Genomic DNA, 27669 nt, shown 5'->3' with positions numbered 1-27669 from the left:
CGCAGGCAACACCAATTTCTATAAAAATATTGTACAATTTTAAATATAAAGGCATAAGAAGCAGAAATATAATTTATGATAAGGCTGAATTTACAAATAAGCTTGATTAATAAGGATTATGAACAATATTAAACTTAAAGTAAGTCATAACCTCAATTCTACGGTTTATGCGAAATGCTCTATCGTCGAGAGGCGCCACTATCAAGCAATCGCAGTCTCTGATAGACTTTGCCGTGTAAGGAACTTTCGTCGCCTAGCTAATGTAAATATTACATTTGTTGAGAATTTAGAGTTTATTTTAGCGTATATAAGCCCGAAATTATCGTTCACGTTCCCCGTGCAATTCATTGCTCGGCGTCATTCCGTAATATTTCTCATCTAGCCGAGATCGGCAATAACCAAAAAATCTCTCCGTAGGTATTCTTTTTTTCTTTAATAATCGCTGATCCTTTTTCTAACATTTCGTTTAAGTCAGATTTTATGTTTCGCCTTATTCAGCCTTGTGACATTCCCGAGGAAAATCCAGATTCTATGGAGATCGTTTCCGGATTTCGTGACATTTACTGTGTAGAGTAGTACAGTGATTAATTTTTGTTCACCAGCCAATTGTTACACCTATTAACAAGTTAAAATGAATATCCGGTGTCCTTTTCATCTCTGTCTCCTGTGCAACTTTACTTAAGGGAACAGCGTATGATTTTCTTTTCTCTAAAACATGCTGAATCAAGGGAGAACGAAGGACTCAGTTTTTTTTCAATTTCCTTAGGGAATGTTGCTGCCTAAATTGTCTTATTTATAAGTTAGACTGTGCAAGAAACAGACGTGCGTATGTATTTCATAAATTTAATTTTGGCTTAATGTATACTCACTGGCAATGTATACATATGTAATCTTAAATATCTTTACACACTCCTGCAATTATATTGTTTTTATTTCGTGTATTTCCTTATCCCTGACTCAAATATTTCTTAATTGGTATTTATAATTTGCTCCGATACGAATGTTTGGAATGAAAGAATTAATACGTGTGTATGTTCTTTTTTAGTTTGTTAATTTTGATGTGCATACATATTTATGTGTAATATCGATATAGTCGTGTAATTTGTTTACGCTGTTGTATGGAGTTATATGTGTAGCATTTGAAAGATAGTTTATATGATTTTATAGATAAATGTTATAATAATTTTAAAAGATTTTATTTATCAATAATGTAATAAAACTGTTTAATTTTTATTGATTTTTCAATAATTTTATTCCAGATGATTGTCTGAAAGAATATATTCAGATTTATCTGCACCCCAAGCTCCTGATATCTACTTCAAGAGACTTTTAGTGTAAAACAGAAACATGAGGGTTGTTGCACTAGTCAGTGGTGGTAAAGACTCTTGCTTTAACATGATGCAATGTGTAGCTGCAGGCCATGATATTGTGGCTTTAGCTAATTTATATCCCGTTGGAAAGGGTAAATTAATGAATATATTTATAATTATATACAAAACTAACGATAAAAAAAAAGAAGATATGCTAATCTATTTCAATATCTTATCTTTGATAAATGATAAGATACGATAAGAAACGAATGACATAAAAATTAAATGTTTTCCAGATGAGCTAGATTCGTTTATGTTTCAAACTGTTGGATATCAGGGTGTTGAGTACATTGCAGAAGCTATAGGCTTGCCAATGTATCGTGAACCAACATTTGGTAGATCAAAAATGCAAGAGAAATGTTATTATCCAACAGAGAACGATGAAGTTGAAGATCTCTTTAGGTTGTTGACTAAAGTGAAGGTAAACATATTTTAATATAATTGTTACAGGTTGAACATACAAACGATAAATTAGGATTAATCTTTCCTTATTATTTCAGGAAAAAGAAAATATAGAAGCTGTTTCATCGGGGGCTATTCTGAGTGATTATCAACGAATTCGTGTGGAAAATGTGTAATTATTTACTACAAATTTCTTTCTAGTTTCTTTTTACTTGAAATTAATAGACTGTAAAGTAAAAAAATATCAAACTTACATGTTGTTTAACACTCGGATGGCGGTACGGGATCCGTTCGGGTCCGTGATATTTCACTTTGATAATCTTCTGATTCTGGGTTGGCATCACTATGCGATGAACGTTTTTCATCGGATGAAATTTCACTGTCGCTATTGCCTTCACTATCTATCAGCTCGCGAAGAACTTGTTTACTTTCTGACGATTGTTCTTTCGTCCTAGACATCGTAATGTTACGGAATAATTACAAAACGATACAACACGTTCAAATAACGTTGATCTAAATTTGAACAAGGCCCAGAATACGACTTGATATTTAGAGGTCTCACAGAATACTGTCGATAAATACAACCTCTGAGCCGTGTTCGTTTCGTTATCGTTCTAACGTAAACACAAGGTACGTTGTGTCGAGTATCGAAGAATCGAGCGCTTATATATAGAGTGGGGTCCGAACGGACCCGGACGCCGCCGTCCGAGTGTTAAACATCAACAAAGATATCTAATAGTAAAAGTTCATTTTCAGATGTAGTCGTTTAGGTCTTGTTTCTTTATCGTATTTATGGAGACGAGAACAGGATGACTTGTTAAAAGAAATGATAGAAAGTTCTGTAAATGCAGTTTTAATTAAGGTGGCAGCTTTAGGCCTTGAACCAAGGCATTTGGGTAAATCGATCTCTGAAATGCAATCCCATCTTGCCAAGATAGTAAGTAAAACGTCTTGGTGATTAATTTGACACAAAACATTAACTATTTGAGTACTTCCTTCAATTTAATCCAACATTGGCAAGGTTCCCAAGTATCAATGGACTCTTACGAAATACCTGCAAAACAAATTTTAAATACATTAAATACATTGTTCGATAACGCGTGGGAATATTTATAACTTGTATCAATTGTTCGATAATTTTTTTCCAGAAAGAGAAGTATGGTGTAAACGTATGTGGAGAAGGAGGAGAATATGAAACGTTCACGTTAGATTGTCCATTATTTAGTAAAAGTATCGTAATGTAAGTCGAAAGATTTACTATAAATATGTATGGAAAATCGGTTAAATTTTGTTCCTATGAATACTTTTCTATTTTAGAGATGAATATGAAAGTGTAGTACATTCGAACGACAACATAGCACCCGTCGGATATTTGAACTTTAAAAAAATACATGTACAAGATAAAAATGTTAGTCAAAATATCTTGTTCTGTTAAAAATTTCGAATAAATTCGTACATAATCGAAGGGCAATTTTTTCAGGATGGCATGGAAAGATTAACGTTACAAGAGAGATTAAAGAATGTTCCTATTAAAATCCCAGCTGATTATATCGCAGAGATCATTGGTCCAGAATTGCAGGATGGTTGTAATCTATCGGAAGACGAGAACGATGAACACGATTGTATAGACAGTAATCTGAAAACGTCGAATTCTGGTATTCATTTTAAACAATACGATAGTATTTCGTTTTTCTTTTCAAAAAATTAATGGAACGCGTAAAAACAATGCAGGCCAGTTCAACCCACCGAGTCCTATGGAAATTTTATACGAGGAAGAAGATTATCCTGATATACCGGTAGTAAATAAGAATCAAACCGGCTGGTTCTGGTTTGGCGGTGTCGCTGGAAAGCATCCGGATGCGAAATCCGCGATGCGAGAAGCATTGGAGATATTAAGCAGTAGGTAAACTTTGAGTCTTTTAAGCCTACCTCTGAGTTAAGGGATTACGTCACCTTGGTGGCATAAAAACGGAAGGTATTTTTACGAATCTTTTTATAAAAATACTATGCTTTTAAAAAATATTTTTTATATTTACATCAGATACGAGAAAGTTCTTGATTCCAGTTCTATCGATGCTTGAAATTTAAAGTTTTTAATACACTGCATTATTATTTCTATACAAATTATCGCCACGAACTATGAGTTGAAAAGTTTCGATTCTTCTTCGTGAGGGTGGCGTAACCCATTAAACTGTTTTTTCTTCACGTAATAGCGATACACTCTGTGCTCGACGTAGATTGATAAGACATTGGTATCGACTGTCTAGGTCTAGTCAAGAAGGAGAATCTTCAAATATCGGACATCGTCGCCGTAACATTGTATATAAAAGACATGTCAAATTACGTATCTATAAACGAAGCTTACACCTCATGTCTGAGCAAAATAAATCCACCGGTCCGTATATGCGTGGAATGTCCGTTGAATGTGCACGTTGTGCTTGACGCTATAGCCTATAAAGAAACTCAAGACTGTGGTGATAAGAAAGTTCACAAACGACACACAATGCATGTTCAGAGCATAAGTCACTGGGCACCAGCGAACATTGGTCCTTACTCTCAAGCTGTTCGTGTGAGTGTACTACCGTTAAAAAAAGAAATTTGCGTGCACGTCTCTGTGTGTATATGTGTAGACAAAATGTGTGTATGTGCGCATTTGTACGCGCACGCACACACATCTGGTTTACAAAAGAGACACAACAGCGAGGCAAACAAAATAAAAGTTTTCTAGAATGACAATAAAATATTAACACGTTCACTGTCCGGCCTCTTTAAAACGAATATCAATTCCAGTCACGGACTGTGAACGTGTTAAATGCTTGATAAGTAACAGATGAACGTACAAGCCATATTTACTAATAATCCGTGGAGATTTCCAACTTGTGGTTAAAAATATAGACGTAATGGTAGAATAATTAAATTTTTGTTAACATCAAGAGTTACTGTAATGGTATAATAATTGTTTGTTAGGTGGGCGATATTATTTCAGTCGCTGGACAAATACCTTTAGTGCCTGGTAGTATGACTATTCTGGACTTGAACATTAAAAAACAATGTCGCTTGACATTGAGGCATATAGATCGTATCGTTAAAGCTATGGACTCAAATACGCAACTCAGGGACATTGTACAAGGTATCTGTTTTTTGACTCACTCTAGTTACATACCAGACGCACGAAAGGAATGGGAAAAACGAACAAATAACGCTATTGTGGACTACATTGTTGTACCGAACCTCCCACGTGGTGCTCAGGTCGAGTGGTGCGTTTGGGCTCATAGGGATAATAATAGGTTTGAATGTAAGTGTGGATAAAAAAAGGAAGAAGGTATGAGAAATTCCGGTATGACGATTCTATTTAAAAAAATATTTGTTTGTTTGCAGATGAAGAGACTGGAAAATGCGTAGGTAATTTCAAAGTAGCAATAAGGCGTAGGTGGAACTACGAGAACAATGTTTCAGCGATTGTATGTTACATGTCTATTGGTACATATTTTTGTATAAATATGCATCTACTTGTTCTCTTTGTAGTGAAATAAGGAAGAATGTGTTTTGAATAGGTTCGTCTAATTCGACTGGTAATTTAGCCACGGAAACAAATTTGCCCTCTACAGAACTGACTGTGAGCGAACTGACAGAGGCATTCGAGTACGTACTGTGCAAACTCACAAAGGGATCGCAAACCGAGAATCCGACCTGTAACCTACGGATCTTCTACAAGGTCGGTAGTTCGCCGGGGCCGAATTTCGTCCAGGACATGCTTTCGAAATTTTCTATGCGAAATCTAGTTACCACTATCGTACCGGCGACGCACTTACATAATTTCAGTACCTTTTTATCCATATGTGGCATCAGACACGAGTAAAGCCTAACATCGATGTTTACGTTGTCAATTATTTATAAAAAAAAAAAACAAAAAATTTACTGCGTCACTAAAGGATTATAAAGGGATTTTATTTGCCGTTTAAATTATTTCAATCAATGGGTTACAAGCCATATGACAAATCGATTTTAATACATATACAAAAATCATTTAACGGCTATATTGAAAGTTGACCACGGTTGTAAAACTTTATATATGTATATTCTAAATGATAATTATTTAGTAGTATCGGTGCTCGAATGTAAACGTTATTTTCACCTTTTCTACTGGTCGCGCTTATTGGGTTTGCTCAGAAATTCACTTGACACTTTGTCCATAGTGTATTTATATTCGGCTAGTCAACGGGACGTCGACGTGGATTTTGAATCGTTTTTTGTCCCGTTAGTGTAAGTGTTCTACGTAATGTAAAGCACGTTATGTCGTTTCATAACATGTACTGTATGCTACGCCTCGTTTTTTGCTCAAGCTATTTTTTATTTTTCACATATTTCACGATACGTGCGGAGTGTTAAATGTGTGATTTTATGAAAGAATTTGAACGCGTGCACAGCCATTTTTATAGTAGCGCTCAAAGGTAAACTGGATTTAAAGAGGGAAATGAAGGTGTTACCACGTATCAAACGTATTAGGGGCAAAGCTGTGAATTTTATCAGCGACGTGAGAAGAGTATTCAATTTATGTTCATTTTAATCTTTGAAAAAGATTAAACGATAAGCGGAAATTTGAGACGCGCACTCCTCAGCAAATTGTCCTCTTTCACTTTTTAAATGCTGCCGATATTATTCCGTTGTCATTCAAACTTTTTGTATCGTAATGGCAGAATATGTAGCTTTACAAAAATATCTATTTGGCAAAAAGTATTGTGCAAGTCCTCGGTAGTTATATTGCATATAACTGATCTATGCTTTAGGGATGTATCTTGTACAAAAAAGACAAAACAAAAAAAAACGATACGTATTGTATTAGAATATTTTTGACAGTATAACATTCATGCAACGATATACCAAAGTTCGTATTTTGCAACTTGGTCATTATTCAAACCATTTCAATACTGTCATCCTCTTTTTTCTGTACATATATTGCTAAATAATGTAAAACATTCTTGCAATGTATTATAAAGTGTAATTAGTTTGAAACAAGACAATTGGTTATCGGTTATGTGTGAATATTAAGGAAGATATGAATTTCTAACGACACGAGGAATAACGGAGCATACTGTTTACGACGTGGATATTGCGTTACTATAAATATGTAAAAAAAAAAAAAAATGATATTTGCAAGCATCCAACTCTCGCAACAAAATACTATTCCGAGGATTATATTGCGAAAGAAAAATAAAGAAAGTGATATATATTTTTAAGAAATTGCTACTCCGTTTTATATTTGATTACATTCCCTTCTAACCTCCTGATACATACATAGTTTTTAGATTCTGTTTTTTAAAGTTAAAAATTAATAAATTGTAGGATTGTTAACCTTTCTGTAAATGAAACTTATTGGCAAAAATTGTTATTTACTTAAGCATGTAACACATGGAAATATTAAAACAAAAAAACAGCACCAAATTATGTACACTTAAAAAGAAACGTTTAAAGATTATTATAGAACGTATATAATTCTGTAAAGCAGTCTTTTCATTGATTAGTTTTCTATTACGATTCGCAACTTTATCAATAATAAAGTAGAGTCAAGAATACAAACTTATTATACACATAAATTGTTTTTTAGTCGAACGTTGACTTTGCTTTGTTTTAAATTAATATGGGAAGACAACGAGTCATTAAAAAATTCTTAAATAACATAGGATTCAAAATTACAAAAATGAATTGGAATTATCAAAAATTATCATTAAATATTATAATAATATTAAAAGTGAAACTTTTTATATTTTAAGTTTTATACGCAGCCAATAATAGCCATCGTTTAGTAACAAAATTTCAATTTTTCAAATTGTTTATAATCATACAATTATGTACAGCCATATTTCTTCCATGCAAAAGATTCATAAGAAATCCTTCCATGATAACTGAAGCACTTAAATCTTCACAGACATTCACTGTTGGTACAAATAAAAATTCTCTAGTTTACCAAATTAAACTAACGCACGTTTCACATTTTACACAGTTCCTTCAAGTTTAAATAAAATTGTACAATTTGCAGTTTTTTTATGTTCTCAATGTTTTCGATACCAATGGCTTCACCACTTGTTGACGATTTGGTGCACAAAAATCACACAGATAGTTTTTCCTGTCTAATGGCATTCCCTTGGTCTCCACGCACCCTGCAAATTGACATCAGCAAAATTCGCTTTATTTACAATAACTTATAACGTATTTATATCAACACCGAACATATTTTCCATTTTTAACACTGTATCCTACCTGAAAATATTTACACGTATTTCAAATGCTCAAACAGTTGAGAAAAAAAAAAAAAAAAGAAAACGAAATGTTATATGAGACATGCAAATGTGATAACATGCAATGAAAAGTAAATGGCAGAATTATATGGAATTTGTGTTAGTACCTAAGTGCAGATATTTGTCACATGCGCTGCAATGCACTAGATTCGCTTCCAGGTCGAGTCTTGGGGCAGTATGACAGCGACTGCAGTGCGGGCAATAACGACCCTTTCGCCATAGCCTTATTATTGCATAAAGATCATGGGGTTAGTGAATATGAGTGGATAAGGACACATGAGAAGTTAGCATGAGATATCTAATATGATATTCTGAATCCTGAACCAATCGTCTTATACTTGTTTGCATACGTAATTGAATTGATCGATAAGAATACTGAATCAATATACCGAAAATGATTTCAAACCAGATTGAAAGCAAAAATAAAGGCTTGTTCAAAACTGCAAAATTGTCTTCCAGCACTTCTATTAATTATTTTATTATTGCATTACATGTAATTTTTAAAAGCCGAGGATTCAGATATTGTAATACTGTGAGCACGTGAAATTAGTTTAAATAACTCGGGGTGAAAGAGAAGTTTAGTATGGACCAAGGAGATCGTGAAGCAAAACTGAAGCCTCGGGAAAATTTTTTAAACTTGCGTTTTAGTATGTATATCTCAATAAATCTTCACTTGAACGTTACACTACAAAACAACAAACTCGAGACGTGTACTTACTTTGAACACGGAACGCATAACGTTGAAACATAGACACGAGTATTTTTGTCACCTTTTTTATACTCGTGTTGCCATTGAGCAACACTGTTTCTGTCAGAGTTCACACCTCCAGGTTCTCTTGAGCTACAATTCGCACAGACGGCACATTCTTGGCAGTGCCATCTTCCTTGTGGTACTCGTCGAAGTCCAACACAGTATATATGGTATCTGAAGATGATTAAACGTCATACAATCGTACTTAGATTAATTTGATATGTTGTATTCTCAATCTAAAACGCGTACCCTCTGTCGCACATATCACAGAAGAGCATTTTATCTTCGTCCGCAGGATCATGGCATTGAGCACAAGTTTTACAATCGGTGCATTGCCATGCGTACGATTGAATGTGAGGAACCATATCTAACGTTAAATCTATACATGATGGATGAACTGCGCAACGAGAACGATTACAATTATTACTACAAAATCGTTAAAAGATGCGTACGCAAAGTCAAACTAAAAAATAAGATTATTACCATGTCCATTGCATGTACCACATTGAATTAATATTTCATTCTTACTGAGTTTGTTTAATGTTTTCAAACACATTTTGCATTTTAATTTTACTTCTTCCTTTTGATTTACTATCTCCATATCTACTTCGTCCATTGTGGACTGAGAACCTTCGGTGTCTTGTGTTCCCTCGCTAGAAGATGAACTATATAAAAAATAGACGACTATCTTTCCACAAAAGATACTGATACGTTAATAATTTAACGTTACGATACGAACCTTGAATCGTCCGAGGATGAATCGCTGTCACTGTCACTCTGAGATCCTTCCGACTGACTATCAAATTTACGTTCGTTTGGTCTCATAGGACCGTATAGGACGGTATTTAAGGGGTAATATCGCAATTCGGCTGGCGTGTATTCACGATAATAATCTGTATATTGTCCTGGTATTAGAGCAACGGGATAATGGCCGACTTTGCGTTCTGTTTCCACTTTCTGTTGTTTCTTTGGCACATGTAGCGTAAAGGTCTGCAAATCTAAGCTACACTTTCTATTTTCTCTACGAGCTTTATTCAAACTAATGTTCCAGGATAGTGCAGATTGAACAGCCATTTCTGCTAGATCAATTCTATTCTTTTCTGCATTTGCAGCTGCCGTTAATTCTTTTTGTTTTTTGGAATGTTCCTTCACCTGCTTCTCGCGCATATGTTTCCTATATTCTTCGTACTGATCAGGAAAATCACTACACATTACATCTAACACCTCTGAACTACAAATGGCAGTTAAACCTAAAATAATATCAACAAAATCAAGATTTATTATAACTGTTTTATGTCCATAATATAGATATTACGATATGTAGATAAAAGAAATAATTATCGTACCCATGTCACACATTGCTTCGCTAACTAATCCATTCTCTCTCAAATAATTTCTTTCTTCCATATCTACCACCCTTCGCTTCAAGTCGGGATATTTCCTCTTAAAAGACTTTACACCAAGATACTGGGATATTTGCTCCTGTATCATAATAGTTTCACCTTTACGGTCAAGTGGCCATTCGTACTCAGCAATCTTGTCGACAGTAAATGGTCCTTCGTCTGGATCAAAATTAATTTCCATCCTTCGATTCTTCACCTTGACCTTTTCTGATTCTGTAGTTGCTGTACTAAGCACACTTCCCTGGGACTCTTCATTCACTATAGTTTCAGAAGCTGCAACAGTTATTATCGAAGCACAATTTGTTGAATACAAAGACATAACCAATTACAATATTACAATATGTTGCAATTTTAAATTAAAATTTAAAATCATAGGAAAAAGTGAAATTATATGTAAATCATTTATACCTTGATTAAAATAAATAAGAAGTTAGAAAGAAATTAGTCAACTGAAAGTCAAAGTTAAGATTAACAGTTAACATCAGTACTTTTATGTTTTCAAAGATATGTGCAGCATTTATAAGAAAATATACATTGTCGAGAGATATAATACTGACCATCATGGTTTTCAAATTCCATGCATACTAATTATGATTTGAAGTGATAGCACATTTTGTGTTTGATTTAAATACAACTATTTTACATTTAGATACCTGAGAGATGTTAGGACACAAGAAAAGATCTATTTATAGATACCTTGCTTGGAGATCTACCAATACATTTATCTTTTGATTTACTTTAGTTATACGATGACTATGGCTCATACTGTCTACTCCTTACTATGAAGCTGTATATTTTCTCTCCGAACAAGTATTATTAATGTTACGAATGAATTTAAAAAATACAAGAAGCATGATTCAACATTTATCTATATAAATTATATATAAAAACAAGATAAAGAAATGTATGAATAATATATACGATGACTCGTTTAGTACCTGGTGCAGAAATATTTCTAGCAGGAGTTTGAGATCTCGAACCAGATTCCGCGCTCATTCGTGTTTCTTCGTCGATGACCTGTACCGTAGACATATTTTCGTGTTTTCCAGCACTTTCTGCCGGTCGTTTCGACGTTGGTGTCAACCAGTTCAGGTGCTCTGGAGGTACTAATAACGTCTCTTTATTTTCCGACTTTACATTCTCCGTCGTCTTATCAGACTTTTCTTCAGCAGCTGACTTCAATGTGGTTTTCTGCATTTTTTCGGAACTCACTTCTGTCAACTTCTTATCTTTCATGCTATCTTTAGAGTCACTCATCACCGGTTTAGGCATTGTCTTGGAAGATTCTAATCGTACTTCCGACATTTTGGTTACATCCAATCGTATTTCCGGTATTTTTGATACTTCCATTCTTATATCCGGTACTTTTGTTGCTTCTATTCGTACTTCCGATACTGTTGTCGCTTCCAATCGTACATCCGATACCTTGATCGCTTCCAAGTGCACAATCGTAGAACTTGAAGGTGTACCCTTGCGTGCATCATTCTTTTGTCCTCCAGCCTTTTTCTCGGCTCGAATCTTAGCGTCCATTGCTGGTTGCTTAAGAACTTTGTACAATTCCGGTGATTTTCCAAACGACTGTTGCTGCACCGGAGGATCATCTATCGTTATTACAGCCATCGTCGAAGCTTCTATCGCGGTTAAATCTTGCTCCATCCTAGGCTGTTTTATCATTTGAAGATCCACGATATCCAATTTTCGCTTTCCCCGACCTACCAAACATAGAGAAACATATTTTAAAAAATTTGGACGCAATTCAAGTCAGAAAAAGTCTTGTAAAAGATACAAACCTCGCCCTCTACCTCTCTTAGGTGGTGCATAACTTTTTTGACTCCTACAAGTTCGTTTGGGCCTCTCGTTCTCTCTAGATTCTAAAAGTGGGACTTGTGGTTGTTGCTTCTGATGTGCTTCGTCCAAAGACAACGGATCTCTAGGCATCAACAAATGAGGCGGAGGATGGGTGGCTGCTTGGACCAGCGGATTCCTTCTGGGTCTACCTCTTTTCTTGGGCACCTTTACTTCTGGCATTCTAGTAGGTGGTACTTCCTCTATGATTACAACGTCCTGACTAGAATTCGAATTCTCGTTCACTATGATCAATTCTGGTCGATGCTCGATGATCTCGCAATCAGAATTCATTGGGGAACCGGTTGTATTCTTCGCTAAGATGTCCTTGAGTTTTTCGCTCATCGATGTATCCGACGACTTCGACGGTCTTACTTGGGTAATACTGATCTCCTGGCTAATTACATTCATCTGCTGAAGACTGATCGCGCTTGATTTTGTATCGAACAAGAACTGCTTCTGGTCCCTAGACGCGACAGGCTGAATAGTCACTTCGGGCAAAATCTGAGTGAGCTGAGCTTCTAGTTTGGACTTCTTTGGCTCTATTGGCGCGATCGTGACCTCTTTACGCTTAGGTGATATTTCGACCACACTGTCCGCTTTCTTTCCCGACACTTGCACAGGTTCGATCGTCAATTCCGACCGATTGCTTTGCAAAATAGTCGAGTGTCCGGTTTTGAGTATTTTCAGTGCAGGCTCTTTGTGAACAGCTTGCGTCGATTCTTTGTACCTCTGAGCGAAACTATGAGTCTGTTCTGAAACTTCTTTTGTCCTATGGGTGGATTCCGCGTGAGTATCACAAGCTACTATCGTCGGATGACCGGTCTTGGACAATTTAATCTTCATTTCCAAGGGCGATTCGGTGTCTCGACGTTTCAGTTGTCTCTCTTTCTTCTCTGTATCCACTATAGAGGCATCACCTGTTTTCAACAGCTTGATCTTCATCCCTAACGCAGCGTCAGTGGTTTTAGAATGTTCCGCATCGCTACGTATCGTTTTATTTATATCCTCGGACACTTCAGATTGTATGATCGAAGCATCGCCAGTTTTGGACAACTTGAACTTCATTCCAATAGGAGACTCCGTTCGTTTAGATGTCTCCTGATGAAGCCTGGGCTCCTCTAATTGCTCTTGCTTATCCGTGGGTACTATGGATGGATCTCCAAATTTGGAGAGTTTAATTTTCATGCCAATTGACGATTCAACTTTGGTCGAAGCTTCTTGCGCGACTTCTGATTCTTTTGTGGATTCTTGCGCGACTATCGTCGCGTCTATTGACTTCACAATCTTTCTTTTCACGGCAGAAGACGTGTCCGATGGTTTCGCCGTGTCCTGCTGAGTATCCAATTTCTCCTTGCTCTCTGATTTTTCCTTCTGTTTGGTTTCTTTACCCTCGTCCGAAATTTCCGAATGAACGATAGACGCGTCCCCGGTTTTCGACAATTTGATCTTCATTCCAAGCGGCGAATCAGTCCGTTTAGGGACATCCGGGATCTCCAGTTTCTCCTTCGCGTCATCCGGATTCTCCATCGAAATTATGGACGCTCCACCTTTCGTCATGGCCAGCTTAATTTTCATTCCCATCGGGGACTCGGTCCTCTTTGGAATTTCGGGAGACGAATTCTCTACCTTGTCCTTTACCTTGCTCGTGTCCTTACCTTCATCCGGCATGTCTGGCGAAACAATCGAGGCGTCCCCGGTCTTGGATAACTTGATCTTCATCCCGATGGGAGAGTCCATTCTCTTGGGGGAGTCGTAAGATGCCTCTAATTTCTCCTTAGGACGTAATTGTGCTTCTCTGTGGTCTTCCTGAACCTCGTGTCTCTCCGGTTGTATTATCGACGCGTCTCCGGTTTTCGACAACTTGATCTTCATTCCAATAGGAGACTCTGTTCTCTTGGGACTTCCCTGAACTATGTCCAGCTTCTCCTTGTGCTTTATCTGCACGTCTTTTGCGTCCTGTTGCACTATGGATGCGTCGCCACTTTTTGATAGTTTGATCTTCATTCCGATCGGCGACTCGGTCCTCTTGGCTTCCTCAAATTTGTGTTTCGTTTCCTTCGAATCGTCCGCCTCGTGCTTCTCGGAAGACACTATGGACACGTCCCCTGATTTCGACAATTTGATCTTCATGCCGATCGGAGACAACGACAAAGAGCCCTCCGAATACCACTGTCCCATTTCCTCGATGTTTTCGTTCGATATTATCGAAGGGTGACCGCTCTTCGACAGCTTCAATTTGATCTTTCCCAATTTCTGTCCCGGACTGTCCTCAGGATTCGGCGAATTGGTCGCGGACCTGATCTTCGGACTCTTAGGCGATCTTGGCTCGCCGCAATCGGTGATCGCAGATTTAGCAATCTTTAAGATTATCCTTGGCGAACCGACATTCTCGAAATCGTGTTTCTCGGAGTCCTTCCGTGGCGTTTCCGTGATCTTCGGTTCCAACCTCTCGGACAACTTTGGCGACTCCAACATCTTTTGGTAGGCGATCAATTTCGCGTCCTTCGGAATGAGAAGACTGTCCTTGGATGTCGTCGGGGAAATCAAAACCTTCGTCACATCCGTGGGTGGAATTTCTATCTTAGGCGGCTCTTTCAGACGTTCCTCCAAAATCGAGACTTTTGGGATAGTTTCCGAAACTTTGAGGATCGTCTGAGGCAATGTTGACATCGTTTCGATCATCCTTTTGTTGTCGATATTTAACGTTTGTTGCATTTTAACGTTCTGCGAAGAGCCCTCGTCGAATTTAACATCGGTCTCAAATATTTTAATCTTTTCTGCGTCCGCGGCCAGCTTATCGTCCTCATTCTCAAACTTCTGTATAGCCGCGTCGAGCTTAATTTGTTCGGCAAGCTTCCTTTCGCTCTCCAGTTTCGCAGCTTCCGATATGATTTCAGCCTCGGAAATGGAAATCGAATCCGTCTCGATATTTTCAAGCTCTACCACCAGTTCCGACCCATCCTCGCACATTTCCTCGTCGGGTACAAAGAGAGAGGACGTATCTGCCTGTTTTGTTATGTCGTGCACCACGCTTTCTACCAGCTTAGAAGAGAGCGCCAAAGGAGAATCAATAGTCTGTTCTTCGGACTCTTGAAGAAATTTAACAGCCGACTCTAATTCGGATATTTCAGAACTAGGCTGTGACGTTTCTACACAGGCCGACGCATCATTCAAATTTTCACTTTGGTCTACGTTTGATAACAATATATCTTGAGCCAATTCCAGCTTAGATTCAGTTTCTTCCAGATCATCTACAGACTCCAACGGGGTTTCTTCGAAGTCTATGTCTAGTTCATTCACTGGTAAACCAGTATCTGCATCCACTTCCTTCTGTAAATTTTCTACATTATCATCTTTATTCATAGACGCGGAAATTATAATGTCATTGACTTTTAATACATTACTTGCCTCAGATTCTTCAGTCTTATCGTCTATAGCCTCAATTGTGTTATTTTTCTCTATATTATCTTCCAACGATAGGGTATTGCTGTCTGTTAAACAACTACTAATAACGTCGGTTATATAATCCGAAGCTTGTGTCACGTCAGGAGCATCATTTGACTGTTCCAATAAAAGGGTCATATCTACATCCTTCGGTGATGTCAGTTCTTCCCGAGTTTGTTCTTCTGGTTCCATCGTTTTTAACGTTGCATCCTCACCTTCTGGTATCAGATCTAAGCCCAGCAATCCTTCCAAAGAATCCATATTTTGCGTCGATATCGTATCCTCCATGTCTTTGTTCAGAATGTCTTCCGAATCGTGTGGCAGCTTCTCAGTTAATTCCTCCATTTCAGCCTCCACCAATGGTAAATCCGCAGATTGTTGAAAAACTGTTTCCATTTCGTTAGCCACATCCACTTCTGTTGTTAAAATGTTTTTAAAATCAGTTGCGCTTCTGACATCATCCAGAATACTTGTGACAATGTCCTCTGTGTTTTGACTCTGTTCTCCAGTGAACATTTCTTCTGTATTGTTACTAGTATCTAAAATATTCTTTAAATTATTTCCATCTTCATCGCTTTTCGAATCACTATCTTCTATATGTTGTTTGTTTGATAGCTCTTGATTTTTATTTACATCCTCTATTACCATTGAATCTTCGGTGCTATCCAAATTAATGATTTTTTCTGCATTTGTATCAAGAATGTTTAGTTTTTCTATATTCAATGAATCTGTATTAGCATCATCCATTTCTACAACAGTTGGTTCACTTTCTTTACAAATTTCTTCAATAATTTCCGTCACGTTTTCTTTCTCCGAATCTTGCTTAGGATCATCTTGATTCATTTCTGACTGCGATTCAACTTCATCTGGTTCTGAAGTTAAATTCAATTCCTCCTCTGTACCTTCCTCTTCTGCATTCCCTTCAGGTATTAAAATTTCAGTACAATCTGATGGTGACAACAATGAATCTTTTGGGACAGACTTTATATCAGAAATTTGATCTTCGCTAGCGATAGACTCTTTAATTTCTTTTATTTTTACATCTGTTTTGCATTGTATCGCAGTTGTATTATCTTCTATCAACTGCTCAGGATATCTTTTATCATCGCTTTTACAAATGTCTCCGTGTTTCCCTAATGTACTTGTTTCTGTTTCCAATGATTCCTCTGGTTTTACAAGAACTTTGAAAGAAGAACTTTCATCTTTGTCTTTAGTTGACTGTACATCAATTTTAGTTTCTTCAGAGAGATTAAGATCTATATCTTCACCTTTTTCAACAATTTCTAGATCTTTCAACTCTGTATGCTGCTCAATAATATCATCTGTATTTGAAGTTTCTTTCGTTTCTGTTTCTTCAATTATTCTATCCTGGACATCTTTTAATTCTTCGCTTTGCTCTTCAGAAATACATTCTTCAATTTTCATTGATTTTGTATTTATAACACTGTTTTCATCGGTATTAGTATCTACAGACATTGTAATATTTGAAGTTGCCAATGACTCTACTACAGGAACTACAGAATCTACCTCCATTTGTGCATCACGATCAGAAGTTGTATCAGAAATTACTGATGTACATGTTTTCAGTTCATCCTTAGGTTTCTCTTCAGTAATTGATAATTCCATTGCTTCTACTGATTCATTGATAGAAGGTTCCTTTGTCTCAGTTTCAGATGGCATAGGATTCTGGCTTTTGCTATCTTCAGTTTGTATATCTATATTAATTTCTGCATTCACAATATTTGCTGCATTATTGACTAAATTTTCAGTTTGCAAGGGTAACTCTGTAATAATTTGTGAATCTAATGCAGAATTTTCCCCAAAAGTTACAGAATCCTTGTCGCTTGTTTGAGAGGACAATTGACTGGTCAATGGTTTCAAAGAATTTTCTTGCACTTCTTTTATAATCTCCAATTTTCTAATATTCAATTCTTCTTTTTCTTGTGGTAGTTTCAATACATCTGAATTATCCTTTATATCTTGTGAATCCAACTGTTGGCATTCCCCAACTTTAGAATCATTTATATTTTCTGGTTGACATTGTGTAGATTCTGTTTCTAATTTATTTTCCTTTTGAGTAAGTACTGCATCATTATTTATATTCACTTCATCATTTGACTCTATATCTAATAAGTTGTTATCGTCTGCATTGATTTCAATATTCAAAATATTGACAGATTCTTTGTTTTCTTTGTATGTACATTTTTTAGAATCATGTTTCCATTCCTCTTCTGTATCCATACGTTCTACAACTCCTTCTACAATGTCGGTTTCATGTTTCTCTATTTCTGTATTCCTTACAAGTTCTGTTTCATGTTTTTCTACTTCTAAGTTCTCCTCTACAATGTCTGTTTCAAGATTTTCCATTTCTGTGTTTCCTTCCACAGTTTCTGTAGAATGAATTTCCATTTCCTTTGTGTCTTCTTTTACAATATTTGTTTCATGTGTGTCAGATTCTATGTTGTCCTCTACCATTTCTGTGCTATGTATTTCCATTTCTTTGTGTTCTTCTAAAATGTCTGACTCGTGTATTCCAACTTCTTTTGTATTTCCATCTACAATGTTTGTTCTATGTTTATCCATTTCTATGTTTTCTTCTACAATTTTGACTTCATGTTTTTCCACTTCTGTATTTCTTTCTATAATTTCTGTTTTATGATTCTCTACTTCTGGTTTTTCTTCTATAATTTCTGTTTCAGGTACTTCCATTTCTACATTGCTTTTTACAATTTCTGGCACATGCTGTTTCGTTTCTGTGTTTTTTTCTACAATTTTTGTTTCATGTTTTTCCGCGTCTGGGTTATCTTGTACAACTTTTGTATCCTTTTTTTCCATTTCCGTGTTTTCTTCTACAATTTCCATTTCTGTATTTTCTTCAACAATTTTTGTTTCGTGTTTTCCCACTTCTGTGTTTTCTTCTGCAATTTTTATTTCATGTTTTCCCGCGTCTGTGTTTTCTTCTACAACTTCCATTTCTGTATTATCTTTTTCTACCTCTGAGCTTTCTTCTATAATTTCTAATTTTTGTATTTCCATTTCTGTGTTTCCTTCTACAATTTCTGTTTCAGGTACTATCATTTCTGTGTTTCCTTTTACAATTTGGGTTTCATCTATTTCCGTTTCTGCGTTTTCTTTTGCAATTTCTGTTTCATGTATTTCCGTTTCTGTATTTTCTTCTACAATTTTTGTTTCATGTTTTCCCACTTCTGTATTTTCTTCTACAATTTTTGTTTCATATTTTTCTGCTTCTGTGTTCTTTTCCACAATTTCCATTTCCTGTTTTTCCATTGTTGTGTTTTCTTCTACATTTTCTATCTTATGTACGTCCATTTCTATGTCTTCTTTTACAACTTCTGTTTCACATTCTTTCATTTCTGCGTTTCCTTCTACAATTTCAGTCTCTGTATTTTCTTTTACAATCTCTGTTCCATGTTCTGCAGTTTCTATGTGTCCTACAATAATTTCTGTTTCATGTTTCTCATCTTTTGGAACAGAAGTATCATCCACAAGCTCTATACTCTTTTTATTTATTTCCATTTCAGAACATTCTATTATTTCATTTTCTTCTCCTAGTTTCAAATCATCTTTCTCTTCCAGTAATTCCTCTGCTTTTATTACATCCATATCAGCAAGATCTACATTGATTTCTTCTTTTTTAGATTCTAAATCAACACTTTTAAAACTATCTATTTTGTATTCATTAGGAACAATGTCTTCTGTTTTTTCTAGAGCACTAGACAATTCTTCTGTGTGTCTACGTTCTTCAGAAATACTAGATGTATCAATTTCCATATTGTGCACTTTATTCTCTACAGTTCCAGAAGGAATATCCTTGTTTGTACACACCTTACTTAAATTTATATTATCAGACATTTCAGGGACACTATTTAAATTATCTAATGTATCATAGGAATCACTTGTTTCCTTTTTCTCTTCCTTGTGAATTAAACAGCTTTTGTTAGAAGTAACTGTTGTAGCTATTATATGTGGCTCAATGTCATTTGTACTCATATCTTGCGAGTCCTCTGAACTATATGCTTCCCCAATAAGCTGTAAACTTCCACGAATACCACTATCAGTTTTTACAGTTATTACTTCATTATTTAGTATGCTGATTTGAACATTATGATCTTGTTGATCTTCACTAGATGTAATAGTTTTTTCTTTCTTTGCAGCCTCCAAAGTCAATGAAATATGATCACCTGAAGATTGACTAAACACATCTGTTTTGTTTGTAACACCGATAGAGTCTGTTAATACAGTAGTTTCACAATCTTTCTGTTGATTTTTGAATCCCATATTCTTGAACGAAGTGTTTTTATTATTAGGCTGCAAACATTCTTCGCTTAATTGTCTTACATCGCTATCACAAGTTGTTTCTTCGGTACAAACATTGTTCAAATTCTGTACTACAGATTTCAAACATTCGTTCGTGTCAGATATTCGAATAGGATTGATGTTTTCAACTTTGGAAGCCTTTTGGCCCTCGGACATATTTTCCTCTTGCTTCTCAAACTTGTCTTCGATTATATTTTGACTTCCATCTGTTTTTGATTCTGTAATAATTTGAGAAAGCGCTGCAATTTCGCTTTCTAAGGTGGAATCACTGACTGGTTCCGATTGAACACCAATAATATCATTAATATCCATGATGCTTAGAGCTTCTGTGTCATAAGTTTCCGAATCACTGTCAATACAATAAGGAGCGTAACGGTCTGGCGAATCGTCCTTGACTTCTTGTTTTGTTTCGTTTGTCTCGTCTTTGGAGCCAAACAGGCCCATCTTAGGACTTTCGGACATTGTTTTGATATTCGATGCTGGGCGCGTTATATTTGCATTCGCGAGCTTGCTTCGTCTTCGCCGTACCTATCCATGGGAGAACAATTTGTACTGACATTCGGGTGGATTTTATTATTCGTTACTTGTTGGCTTCTGAGTATTGTCCACTGACATGGTATCATCGTCCCATGGAGTTTTTATGCATCGTAGAATTCAAGTTTATTTATTTACGCTTCGAATTACACATAACCAAAACTATTTTTCCAAAACAGCCTTGTATCGATTTTCGTAAATCGAGCGCGCTAATTAGTTTATGAAACACTTAATACTTTACAAAGGATTCCATTTAGACTAACATAACCTACACTTTTGGCAATACTTCGTAACTTTCGTAGTACATTTTGTCAACTTCGACGTTCCTCGAAACGACGCTTAGACATCCAGATCAGTGTGGCCAGATTTGGCATAATTGAGTGCATTGACGGCGACACTAGTAACGACGAACTTCCTTAGCGTCTAACGGAGTGTGGGGAAAGCAGATATACATATGCTACCGCACGGACCGTATGTACGTGAGCTTGACACTTCGTACAACTTCGGGAAATCGAGAAAGAAGGCGAATGTGTCTTTTCTTCTTGCTCTTGCACGAGCTAAAATTCAAGTTGATTCAATTTGAAATTATTCAACCTCGAGACAATGATTGCATCTAAACGTCTGAATGAATTTTAACGAAACCTTACGTTTAAGTTTTATATTCTCGTTTTAAGGTCCGATTAGATTTTGAGCGTAATCATTTCACGAATAATGATGATTATACGTCTTGTAGTTTTTTAATTATTCCGATACATGTAAATTATTTGTAAAAATTTTTTAAAACGTTTTATATAAATCTTAAGAAGGATTAAGTTCAAATAAACTTTACCTCCACTTTCTCTATCTGCTGTTACAGGACAGTATTTTGTTTATATTCCCCGCGGGGCGCTGGATTATAGAAATGACGAGGAAGGAGAGAAAGGGACATAAATATCCATAGCCTAATCCCTATAGGTTTTTAAAGGACAATAATTAGAAATAAAATTCTATTGCATGAATAGCAGTATTTAGACATCAATTTAATGTATTCCATTTTGTAGAAATGAATACATAGGGAAATTTAAAACTAGAAGAATATATTTAAACATGAAATCAATTTATACCTTTCAAGCATGCATCTGTGATAAACGTTGATTAAGCGATATGGAATCCATAATTAGTTCACCGATAATTACACTATGTATCTCCAAAAATATTTGATGCTCTCAGTTTATAGCAGAATAGTATTTATGGTTAATAAATGACCTGCACATTAAAGAAAAGTGAGATACCGAATGATCATCTTTAATGTACTTTCTACAAGACCACCTGGAAAAAGTATTTTAGCGTATATAAATTCATAATATTAGATTTAACAGAACATTGTATCTTTATTTTATACAAGATTTGAACTTTTACTTAAAGCTAAAGTGTAGCATTATAAAACGTCTTTCATTTCATATACTTACAACTTATGTCTTAGAACAAAAGATGTACTTATAATGTTTCTGCAAAACTATTTTAAAAAAAGCATTTGTTTATTTATTTTTATTATCAACACAAATATATTTCTTAATAAAAAATTAATTCCTTTACACAGACATAATTATTATAATGAGAATTTACAAAACGATCTTCAAAACAATTTAAGTAGCAGACTGTTTGTAATTTTTTGTACTCATTAGTTTTTTACCACACATTGCACATATAGCTTTCTTATATGCACACGATTGACAATAATGCGATCCAACTTGATGTACTTTCTGCCTGCATATTCTACAAGTTTCAAAAGCTGTGGTGTATGGATTAAATCTTGCCTTTCCTGCAGAGAGTGCTTTATTCTCTCCTACTTTACGCCCTCCACTTTCTACAGTATTCCTTGCACCAGATTTCCATGGATCTGGAGTTATCACTCTTCCCAATTTCTTCTCACACTTCTCACAAACCATTTTGAATCACACTTAAAATCTTAATACTAAAACAAGAAATACAGTACAGTATACTGTAACAAAATTACATAAAAAGCTGCATAATTATGTTACAAACTAAACCTTAGATAATATTAAAATACTACGCATAATATAACAAACTTTTATTTATGCAAGTAATAGTGAAACGATATCTTTCCAACAATAGCACACGCAGAGATTGGTTACAATATTTTGTTATTTATAGACAATAAATATACGTAAATATTGTATTAATTTCGAAAAACAAGTGACAATGAATTCCTAACCTTATAAGCGCCATATATTAAAATTACAGTTAAATAAACGTCTTATATTGTATGTCCATGTATAAACATAGATGTTAGATTGCAGCGAAAGAAAAGAGAGCCAAAAAGCATCACAACTGCTCAGAATATAGACGCAACCGACTCTAATAGATACAAACTATACTCAGCGAGACAGTGAAGCTGTGAGAGTCTGATTTTACACTAGATAGAAAGAGTATGTAGCATTTACGTGTCCCTGACTATCCAGTATAAAATCGAATTTTCGCAGCTTTACTGCCTCTCATTCAGCATGATTTGTACTAGAATCAGCTGTGATTTAAAGCATAGATCATACCTAAGTTTAAGATTCAGAGTATTTCCAGATAGACAAAAATGGCTCACATTTGTCCTCTTTCTCGACCCCTCGTTGTCGAAATACCGAGCATACAAGCACGTACTTAATGTTCAAGCAGTGATGCCAGAAAAGCATCGTCGGGTGCACACTCCACATGCAAGATACGCGTACATGAGCTCGTGGAGTTTCGGAAAGACGACAAAGGCAAACTGACGCATGCCCTCTTTCCGAAGTAATTTCGGACCGCTTCGTGGAAGTCGAGAGAGAAAGGCTCACATTTGCCTTCTCGCTCCCACACAACTGAAATCCGACCTCCCGTCAACGGCATACGATTTGGATTCTCGACTGCCCAGGCATTTTTACTTTCCGACCTATGTAGGCGCACATAAGCAAAGTACCCATAATGAAAAAAAAATTTTGTAAAATTTATTTTACGGAAATACACGTTTTAAGACCTCCTGATCATATTTTAATTATTGAAAAAAAAGAAATTTTTTTTTATTCCCATGTATGAGCACACATATGTATATTATTAATACGATTTTTGAAAATAAATAAAGTAAAACTTATCTCATTGAAATTTTTTCTAGAAGTAGTACCTAGAAAAAAGTATTAGACAACATTTGATTTTGATTTCGATTAAAAATCAAATTTATATTGTTTTAAATTCGCAGCCATTAGCTCGGTGTTACCCATAATGAAGAAGTTGTTCTTCAAAGGTAACACCGATTACCAGGTCTCACCACGAGGAGGTTGCTGCGAGTGGAGACCCAAAGTGAGATCGATGGAACAAAGTTCGATCGACCTTCCTTTTTACACACTAGATTACGCAAAAAAAAAGATGCCAAGTAATTACTGTTCTAAAACAAAGGAGGAAGGTAAATTGTGGGAGACGCGACACGACGAAACGCGACACAATACTGCACAGTGCAGTAGGAACATGAGGTGCGACACGTACCGAATAGCGGGTCAAAAGGGGCAGCTCGTTACCTCTTAGCAAGTCCAATTGAAGGGGAGGAGAATCGACGCACCAGACACGGGTTCCCCATTTCTCCAACGCGTCCTGCTGGGAGCCCGTAGGACCCAACCCGGGACGTCTTACACAGGAGAGAGATCCTGAGTCGGGGCTACCGCAGACAGGAACAGGTCCCCTCTACGGCCGATGACTCTTTCCCTAGAATTGTCTCACCAGAGGACGGCAACCGACCCTTCGAACCATCTAAACGGCCGATCACTTGCTTTCTACATTAAAGCAGCGGTGACCGGAGAAACGAGACTGGAAAAGAAGCTATTAATGAATTCATTACTTGGCAATCTACGCAGTAAATAAAATAATATACAATGTAAATTGAAAATTAACGTCGTAGGTGGAATTAATGAGATTAAGGAATTGAAATAAACATAGGAATGAATAAGAAAGGAAAAAGAAATATTCGACGTTAATTTTTACACTCGCGCCGCGCCTTAAATTTAATGCCCTTACGTGCAGATGAATCCGAAGTCCTCTATCTAAAAATTGACCTGAATAAAAACTAAAATAAAAATTAGTAGTTAAACAAACAAATTAATTAATAATAAATATAAGGACAAAGAAACAAATATACAATCAAGAAGAGAATCATTTGGAAAATAACAACCCCACGATGTTGAAAATGAGGAAAATGAGGAAAATGAGGAAAATGAGGAAAAATAACAACCCAACGATGAAGAAACCAAGAACAGAATAATTTAAAAAATATCGACCCAACGATGTAAAAAAACGATGTAAAAAAGCTGAAATAAAAATAATTGATTCATTAACGAGACGAACAACCCAAATAGAGTACATCACCTATATATATATATAAACAAAAAAGACAATGTTGGGATTAGTTGTATTAATATAATTACATGTATACCAAACGGTGATCCTTCCTGGTCAGCATCGCAGAATCAGAGAATCTGAAACAGAAATTACGCGTGACAGTACCCCTGGCGGTTACAGGAGTACTGAAAGGAGTTGCCCAGCTGTGTCCACTTTTATGCAGTCAAGCCAAAGTATCAACGAGCCAATCAGCAGCCAGTCCGCTGGGGGCGACACTCCGATACGGCGACACTTGCTTCACCTAAGTTGATAAGAGACCCCCCTGTGGCCCTCGCGCGGGAGTTATCGCCCAACCACCAAGCAAGACGGACCGTCTCGAGATGAAGAATTTAATCGAAGATTTACATTCGATCAAAATCGAAGATGGCGGCCAAGAAGATGTTTCACGAGCAACGGCCAAGGGACAAAACCGGTCTTTTTAAAGACCAAGAAAATCTCATTTGTGGGAACAACTTATGCAATGAACTGAACAACTTTTATATTTAACAACTCAGAGACACTTTACATCTCTGTTTTGTAACAACTTTTATATTTAACAACTCAGAGACACTTTACATCTCTGTTTTGTAACAACTTTTATATTTAACAACTCAGAGACACTTTACATCTCTGTTTTGTAACAACTTTTATATTTAACAATTCAGAGACACTTTACATCACTGTTTTGTAACAACTTTTATATTTAACAACTCAGAGACACTTTACATCTCTGTTATGGCACAAGTTATGCAATAAAACTGAACATGGTATATTTGCCTATACATATAGGAAGGAAATTCGTCGTTAGTATTGTCGCCCGTCAATGCACTTAATTATGCAAGATCAGTATACTATCTAATTTTATTTTTTATTATACCGGTTTGTAATATCGTAAAGATCAATGCAAAAACATTATGCACAGCTCTTGTATTTCTTTGATTTATCCAAGTAGTGAAAGTATAATATTTAACAAACTTTTGATTCAAATAAAATAACGAATGACACAAAATTTGAGTACCTGTTACATGCAACCTATGTATAAATACATAATAACTAATATTGATATACGCATAACGAACTTAGTTTGTGATATGAAACATTAAGAAAAGTGTAAATTAATAAATAGGTTTCAAAATGGGTATTCCGGGTTTAACAACTTTCATAAACAATCGTTCAGATCGTTATTTGGAATAGTTCGAGCTACGTGATACGTATTTAGTTATTTAGCTGTCAAATATATAATTCGTACAAGTGCAATTGTGTTTTTGTCGGTGATTACGATAATTACGCTCAACGAGTTACGGATTTTTTTGACGATTTGATAAAGTGCAATGCAGTATCATTAGTTTTGATCGATTGTGGTTGCGAGGATAAGAAACTGCAAACAGTTACATCTAGAACTAGAGAAAAGGTTCGTACAGCATCATCTTATTCTCCGATCTGTCAACAGAAAATGAAATTTTTTCCTTTACATATTTAGGAAGTTTTCAAAGATGTTACGAGAAAGAAGAATATTCGTCATGTGCAATGCTTATTCGAAGCTGATAATGCTATAGCTACTGTAGCAAGGATATTGAATTGTCCTGTATCGAGTTATGATTCAGATTTTTATGTGTTTGGGACATTGTACATACCATTTGATACATTGGACAATTACACTGTGAAAAGTTCAACTGGAAATGGTTACACGAAACGTTGTAAAATTTATAAAGTTGAACACTTATTAAATTCTTATAGAGGTCTAAGTCAATCTACACTGCCATTAGCTGCAATATTACTAGGCAATGATTATGTAAAACGTGGTACATTTAGAAACTTCTTTCGTTATTTAAAGTTACGACGAATAACAAGAAAAAGGTATAGTAATCGACAGTATTGTATAGAAGCGACTTTACAATGGTTGAGCGGATTTTACACCTTGGACAGAGCAGTCATTGGAATACTATGTAGATCACCTAAAACCGTAAGACAAAAAATATTAAGCATAATAGAAATCAATATAAATGGCTATACAAATGCATCTGCAGAAATACTTGCTTACTTCCATTGGGGTTTTCACAGGAATATGCAGCTCGTGCCACAACACATTCCATAAACAGAATTTTTAAATTTGATGGAGATGTTAATAGTCTAATGTACATGGAAGAAACTGATAAAAATGGAGACTTTGAATCACCCGAAGAAAAAGAAGAAGAGGAAGAAAACGAAGTTGAAATATTAGACATGCTTAAAGGGGTCAGAATCTGCTACCAATAATGCACTAGCTGATGTACCTAATTTGTTTGTAGATGAATATCTTATGGGCAATTATCCTGCATATTTTATGGACTTGTTGGTTCGACGTTTATATATTTGTCCTGTACAAATAGAGGATTATTCCTATCCATTGAGCAATGTAATAAGTTTAAAAATTATTAGAGTTATATATGCATTTCTGTAATCAGGAATGAATAGAAGGAGAGGTTTCATGAAATACATGATGAGAGACTGTAATAAAAAGCTGAAATGTTACGAACTAGAAGGCACTGACACTAAATTTTCTTCCCCATTACTGTCCCTATCTAATCTTAGAGAAGTACCATTAACGAGTCCAGGATTAAAAAATAATGTACAAACATGCATCATTGATTTTTCATTACCATTTGAATTTAAATTCAAGTTATATAGACACAAATATATAAGCAAAGCCCATATTGAATGAAAAATTGACACGTAAATACACGTTTCAAGACCCCCTGATCATGTTTGACATAAAACAATACTTTGGAAATAAATCGTTTGAATATAGTTTATCAAGTAAGACTTTCGAAATTATTTTCAAACAATTTATTTTCTAATTGTTCTACTATTTGAAATAATAATTTTTTGATCTTACAGCAAAGAACGTTTAC

At 35.7% G+C, this 27669-nt stretch overlaps 4 protein-coding genes across 11 annotated transcripts; 2 read left to right on the top strand and 2 right to left on the bottom strand.

Annotated features, from left to right (window-relative positions):
- Positions 1 to 151: 151 nt before the first annotated feature.
- LOC122403287 (diphthine--ammonia ligase) lies at positions 152 to 6958 on the top strand. Of its 4 annotated transcripts, none has more exons than XM_043406749.1 (15): positions 221 to 413; positions 499 to 691; positions 767 to 822; positions 1260 to 1462; positions 1607 to 1791; positions 1871 to 1944; positions 2529 to 2709; positions 2921 to 3012; positions 3090 to 3180; positions 3253 to 3427; positions 3504 to 3671; positions 4040 to 4341; positions 4740 to 5067; positions 5151 to 5252; positions 5327 to 6958. In XM_043406749.1, exons 4-15 carry the CDS (start codon positions 1348 to 1350, stop codon positions 5629 to 5631), a joined length of 2118 nt encoding a protein of 705 aa, XP_043262684.1. In that variant the 5' UTR covers positions 221 to 413; positions 499 to 691; positions 767 to 822; positions 1260 to 1347; the 3' UTR covers positions 5632 to 6958. The 4 variants fall into 4 exon arrangements, with proteins under 4 accessions (XP_043262693.1, XP_043262684.1, XP_043262675.1 ...); XM_043406740.1 differs by having other exon boundaries at positions 767 to 826; XM_043406758.1 differs by lacking the exons at positions 499 to 691; positions 767 to 822 and having other exon boundaries at positions 152 to 262.
- A 660-nt stretch (positions 6959 to 7618) lies between these two features.
- On the bottom strand, positions 7619 to 20729 carry LOC122403270. 3 transcript variants are annotated; one of them, XM_043406704.1, is made up of 9 exons: positions 12013 to 20729; positions 11161 to 11934; positions 10166 to 10495; positions 9559 to 10069; positions 9303 to 9484; positions 9069 to 9216; positions 8787 to 8993; positions 8176 to 8291; positions 7619 to 7930 (listed from the first exon to the last, which is right to left on the bottom strand). In XM_043406704.1, exons 1-9 carry the CDS (start codon positions 20312 to 20314, stop codon positions 7815 to 7817), a joined length of 10686 nt encoding a protein of 3561 aa, XP_043262639.1. In that variant the 5' UTR covers positions 20315 to 20729; the 3' UTR covers positions 7619 to 7814. The 3 variants fall into 3 exon arrangements, with proteins under 3 accessions (XP_043262639.1, XP_043262646.1, XP_043262654.1); XM_043406711.1 differs by having other exon boundaries at positions 9303 to 9472; XM_043406719.1 differs by lacking the exon at positions 8176 to 8291 and having other exon boundaries at positions 7834 to 7930.
- Positions 20730 to 21875: 1146 nt separating this feature from the next.
- LOC122400941 (cysteine-rich PDZ-binding protein) lies at positions 21876 to 23126 on the bottom strand. 3 transcript variants are annotated; one of them, XM_043402737.1, is made up of 2 exons: positions 22936 to 23126; positions 21876 to 22340 (listed from the first exon to the last, which is right to left on the bottom strand). In XM_043402737.1, exon 2 carries the CDS (start codon positions 22312 to 22314, stop codon positions 22012 to 22014), a length of 303 nt encoding a protein of 100 aa, XP_043258672.1. In that variant the 5' UTR covers positions 22315 to 22340; positions 22936 to 23126; the 3' UTR covers positions 21876 to 22011. The 3 variants fall into 3 exon arrangements, with proteins under 3 accessions (XP_043258672.1, XP_043258685.1, XP_043258681.1); XM_043402750.1 differs by having other exon boundaries at positions 22983 to 23126; XM_043402746.1 differs by lacking the exon at positions 22936 to 23126 and adding an exon at positions 22602 to 22916.
- Positions 23127 to 24794: 1668 nt separating this feature from the next.
- LOC122400220 (protein asteroid-like) lies at positions 24795 to 27263 on the top strand. The gene is made up of 4 exons (XM_043401573.1): positions 24795 to 24809; positions 25998 to 26189; positions 26259 to 26741; positions 26840 to 27263. Exons 1-4 carry the CDS (start codon positions 24795 to 24797, stop codon positions 27032 to 27034), a joined length of 885 nt encoding a protein of 294 aa, XP_043257508.1. The 3' UTR covers positions 27035 to 27263.
- Positions 27264 to 27669: the final 406 nt, after the last annotated feature.

This window comes from Colletes gigas, unplaced genomic scaffold (assembly GCF_013123115.1).
Source record: "Colletes gigas isolate AHSC1104 unplaced genomic scaffold, ASM1312311v1 Colletes_gigas_Sc00002, whole genome shotgun sequence".
NCBI classification, from domain to species: Eukaryota; Metazoa; Arthropoda; class Insecta; order Hymenoptera; family Colletidae; genus Colletes; species Colletes gigas.
Note: the sequence above shows the minus strand (reverse complement) of the source record. Positions and strands in the feature narration are given on the sequence as shown.